Source organism: Apostichopus japonicus, chromosome 17, assembly GCF_037975245.1.
Source record: "Apostichopus japonicus isolate 1M-3 chromosome 17, ASM3797524v1, whole genome shotgun sequence".
Lineage (NCBI taxonomy): Eukaryota > Metazoa > Echinodermata > Holothuroidea > Aspidochirotida > Stichopodidae > Apostichopus > Apostichopus japonicus.
In genome coordinates this window covers 4,995,399-5,000,653 of record NC_092577.1, presented here as the reverse complement: position 1 = coordinate 5,000,653, position 5,255 = coordinate 4,995,399, and the positions used below count along the sequence as shown (strand labels likewise).

At 37.5% G+C, this 5,255-nt stretch overlaps 1 protein-coding gene across 3 annotated transcripts; it reads left to right on the top strand.

Moving 5' to 3' along the window:
- Window positions 1-139: 139 nt before the first annotated feature.
- Window positions 140-4,975, top strand: LOC139954647 (COX assembly mitochondrial protein homolog). Of its 3 annotated transcripts, none has more exons than XM_071954537.1 (5): window positions 140-281; window positions 1,993-2,103; window positions 2,534-2,638; window positions 3,459-3,549; window positions 4,317-4,975. In XM_071954537.1, the coding sequence occupies exons 2-5, from the start codon at window positions 2,073-2,075 to the stop codon at window positions 4,441-4,443; spliced, it is 354 nt and encodes a 117-aa protein (XP_071810638.1). In that variant the 5' UTR covers window positions 140-281; window positions 1,993-2,072; the 3' UTR covers window positions 4,444-4,975. The 3 variants fall into 3 exon arrangements, with proteins under 3 accessions (XP_071810638.1, XP_071810639.1, XP_071810640.1); XM_071954538.1 differs by lacking the exon at window positions 140-281 and adding an exon at window positions 335-481; XM_071954539.1 differs by lacking the exon at window positions 140-281 and adding an exon at window positions 525-641.
- The last annotated feature ends 280 nt before the right edge of the window (window positions 4,976-5,255 follow it).

Below are 5,255 nucleotides of genomic sequence, written 5' to 3'. Positions count from 1 at the left end.
ATTCTTACAGTCTAGTCCTTTACGCTGTATGTACATACTGTGTGTGATGACCGTGGTGTTTTCGATGACATCATTCTCAAGCGCATGAGCAGCACAAAGACTGACGTAATTAAATCAAAATACAGACTACTACTAAATAGCATGGCAGAAGTAGTGATTTCGCGAGATCATTAACGAAGATGTCATAATCAAGTTAAAGTCTATCTGAATGTAGAATGTGGCATTTCCATTAAAGATTTCATATTTGCATATTTATTTTTACATCCTCAATTTGAGGCTAGGTAAGTTTAATCATGATCGGACGATTTGGATATTGTTATCCACGGATAACTCTGAAGCCTAACGTAGGTAGGCTGGGCAAGCTATGTAAACAATTCACATTGTACGATGACCTGTGTACTGCTGCGTGGACCTAGTTGTGTAAATGTGAACGTGACTTGTGAGCATCATGTTCAGTTTTAACAAGTGATTCACAACCACGGTAAGGTCATTTAACCTGCTAAATTTTAGTCATCGAGAAGACTTGTGACCAGGTTGAACTTGATATATTATAACAAGAATGAAGAAGGCTGCAGGGTGCCTTACATAATAGTCAATAGTTAAGGCGGACAGTCCTTCGTCTGTTGTCTAGCTTAAGTCTAGTAAGATTAAAGCCCATGTATGAAAATTGGCTATGCTATTTATAGTTTTGACTTTTGTTATTGTTGTAATAAATGTAACATTACATAGGTTAGCCTAACACATATTCATAGGCCTAACAACCATTGGGCCTATTAAAGCTACTGTACAGTATGTATTATGATCTGTATTACTGTACATAAAAGGCATCTTCCTTTGAAAAGTTTATTAAATTACATTTGGCTTTTGCACAGGTGAAGTCAGTGTTATGTAGGGTTGGGAATTTATTATTATGAGTTATTAGTCTTCTCTTAGTATACTGTAAACCAGAAGATTTAATTTTGCAACAATTGTGGAATTGCATGAATTTAGCTGAAGTTCAGGTTACTACATTTAAGATTAATAAATTTAAAATTAGGCAGTGGATATATAGCCGTCAGACGGTTCCCGATTCCAGTTTACTATTTAGCCGTCACTTCCGTCTGACATGGGCAGTTATCAATCTTGCGATTAGCCGCCATATTGAATTTTAGACTTTGAATGAGTCAAGTTGTGATGCGATTGTGATCCAGTTTTAAGCATGCCTCTAGCTGTAGGTGATAGTTTGACTCGTTTTCTGAAATATATATTTGAGATGACTGATAAAGACGAATAAAGACAACTGATGCAGGAAAATGTGTGGATTATAGTGTCCATCTAAACTATTAAACAGGCAATGAAAATAACGGAATAAACCGCACGTAATCGGAAAACAAACATGCTTCATCAAACATCACAGATGAAATACTTCAAAAATCCCGCCTTTTGCCAATGCAAAGATGGTCAAATAGTAGTAACGCGCAGACAACCGCCAGAAAATTTGCGGGATGGCAATATAACTCGGGGACCGGATCGTCGGCTGGCACCGCAGGAAAATCACAAGTCCGCAAGCTTGATTACTGTGCATGTCGTGACTTGTGACCTCGTGACTTGCCCTACATTATGACCAACGGTTGCTTTCTATTATTTACTGTACTACAGTATTACAGAAAAAGAAGTAATATTCAGGGTAGTGTCAGCACATTGAGGTGATTACTGAAAGAAGGTGTCATTTATATATGTATGTTTATTTTAGATCCTCCTGTAAGGAACTCACGAAGAAGCCATCATTGGCTTATCAAAGCCGCAAGCTGGCGGAAGTCAGTCTCTTAGATTCATATTTTAACGTCCATGATTATGAATTGTCAATTGTCAACAACTCTGTAACTGGACGACAAACATTAATCTCGGAGTGACTCGAACTCGGGACCTTATGATTGGAAGGCACCGGCGTTAACCAATGAGCTAACACTCCCTAATACAACTTAAACTCCCTAATACTCCTTTATACAACAGATATAACAGAAGGAATCAGTCGTAAAGAAAACTCAGCAACCCTTCCCTGCTGATGCTGAACCATCCATCTGTCCAATCAAATGGAACAGGAGGGAAAAAGAAGAGGATTCGGTAAGTTCTTTACACCCATTTCGTATCATCACTCTGTATACAGCCATGGCGCTTCCACCTTTATTTGTAGGGAGGACACCCAGGGGAGGGGGTGACCTTCCCAAACCCCCCCCCCCCAACCACCTTTGAGAAATGTTGGTATAATGGAGGGTGCTACAAATCCTACAGTTTAGCATCACAGTACAACTACTGTACCTGCTACAGGTAGTCTGTTTATTATTACTGCACACATAATTTGTTAGACTGTGTTCTTTAGTCACCTCAGCTTTACATTTTAATCCCGAGTTTAATCAATGGAAGGATGAATATATTTAAAACAAATTGTGTGATTCAGAGTAACATAGAGCTCTGATAATACATACAGGTACAAGTATGTTGTTTATCTGAACCTGATTTAACTGTTTACAATTTTTTCTCTTCTCGATCAAAGCGTGGGAGGAAGATGAGAATTTTTTACGGAAAGTTGAGATCAACGTTTTGATTCCCAAGAAGATAAGAGAAAAAGCCCGAGTTGAATGCAAGGAATATGTTGATGGTAAGTAGTACACTACTGAATGATAGTGCAATTTGTTTCATTTAAAAGATTATGCACTCAAATATTTATGCTAGAAATACACCAGGAAAGGTTACAACACTGCTAAACAACTCTGTTAATGTTGGACTCAACATGTAGTCGTGGCCATCTTACAGTGTTTCAGCTCAATAATGCAAGTTTTAATGTGATAAAAAATATATATATAATAGAATGATTTCTTATGCTGTGCAATTATTTGATCGATATGATCAATACAGTATGATTATGGGAGGGGATGGTGTCTCTTCTTCAACTTGGCCTGTGTTTAGAGAAAGGGCTATGAGATCAACAGTAGAGATGCTGAAACTGCAGAAGTTTCATGTAAACTGTGCAGAGGAGTGTAAAAAATAGAGAGTTAGCAATGGAGGTTAATTAGATGGGAGGAAGAAGTATTTGACTGTGGATGGGCGTGATGAAGAGAAGAGTGGTCAAGGGTCGGGGAGGGGGGAATGGGTTGTCATTCCCTTCTTGGATGTTAAGACCATGAGGTGGCATGGTGCGTTGCATCCACAACCTTCCCCTGCTAAGGGGCACAGAAATCATGGGGGGGGGGGGTTGTTATCTAAACATTGGATACCTTGTAGATTCTTGTCAGACATATTGTGGTAGAACAGTGTAAAGATCTGTTAAGAAATTCATTTTCTTCTAATATGGTAACTTTGGCAAGTGACCACTAGAAGAGGTCATCACTGTGGTTTCTCTATAAGATAAGTTTTGTTTTAATATTGTATTTTTTTCTTAACGAGATACAATCAAGCCATTTCATTAACTTTCCCTTCAGCTTTCACCGAGTGTTGCTCCTCGTCTGGTATTGGCATGGTCGTCAAATGTCGCAAACAGAATACCACCCTCAAAGCTTGTCTGACCAAGTAGTAAGTATCGTGTTAACTGCACTGTTGTGTTGAAGTAACACCTGATGGATGATATTAATAATAATATAATAACTTTTCATACATAAACAGTATTTCAAACCAAATGAACTGTTCATAGGTTAGTGATATCATAATGCAAGTAATCTTCAAAAGCTACCCTTTTCTCAATTATAAGAGATCTTCTTTTTGATTTGTCCTCGAAACTTTATACATTTGGAATGATTGCTTAGCTGTCGAGGTTCTGTGATGATTAATTAATTTAATTCATCATAATGCCAACTGTTCTACAAAAATATTATTATTTTGTGAGAGTGAATTAAATATAATAAAGCTGAGCAAAACAGATTTTTCAGCTGAATAGCAGTGATGACATCAGTCACTCTATTGCCAGATGCATTCTCAAAATACCACCAAATTTGAAAAATTCCTTTTTACTTCTATCCTCTCCGAGCTGTCTCCATTCTACAATTGCCAACTGCGCAAAGTACTATTACGATGTAGTCTTGACTGAAAGATGCCAAAACACTTCTGACAATTTGATTAAGCAAACCAACAACCTCAGCCACCGAAAATATCCTTGGAAATCAATTTAGACTCCCATATTACAACTATATATAATGGTATACTATATATACAATATATATATATACTATGCTATATATAATAGTGTACAAAGATAGTGTAACTATGTTGATAAAAGAGAAAATTAAAAATTGAGTTTTTCTACAGCTGGAATAATCACTTCTGGGTTTTTCTTCTCTCCTCAGCTACCATGACCCGGAATTCTTTGAGATGTGCAAGACAGAATATCTGGAGGAGAGGAAGAACTTTAGAGAGACGGGAATAAAACAAAAGGACTTACCTGCTAAACAGAGCAAGAGCGAGGCCACGTGATAGTCTGTCCGGATGAAAAGAATTGTATCTATGAAAAGCGAGGCGATGGGACGGTATGTCGTGACAGACATTCATGGATTGGCGTTTCACTCGAAAGCTAACGTAGAAAACTGAGTGTGACTTTCAACTGTTATGAGCGGATGGAAATTAGTTCTATCATTTATAAACAGTAGGAAGGTGGATTGACAAGTTTTTTCTTGTTTTGTTTTTATGTAATCGCTTTCTCATTACCATGTGAATTATGATGTAAATTTTGGTAATATCACCTGCATGCAATGTCAGAGGATAATGTTTGTTACGTGGGTTCATCAAGAGTAGCAGTGTGTATAATTGACGGGGACCTTAGGATGCAACTAGTGTTGTATATCATTTATGCAACACTAATACCACTTACTGTACTCTCTTCCCACACCAAACTGTACCATTTCATTTCATAAATATCTCTAAACGGGAAGTTCTCCAAAACATCGGAAGACGTGAAACAAAATTATATTTCCACTTCTAAGAAAATAAAGCAATCATGAGAAAGTAATCCAAATTGTTCTGTATTTCTTTACCAAAGCTGTACCATTAAATGATCTACAAGTTAACGTCCATTGAAAAGTAAAATGCTTATTTGAAGGTCACCCCTCATTGCATCAAATTTATGATGGTAATAAAAGTTAGAATTTGTTTTTAAAAGATTGAGATCCATGGCTTAAATTACTTAAATAAGTCTCACAGTTGGCAAATGCTTTTTGGCAGTGGCGCTACCACATTTATTTGTGTGGAGGGCACCCATGGGAGGGGGTGACCTTCCCCGAACCCCCCCC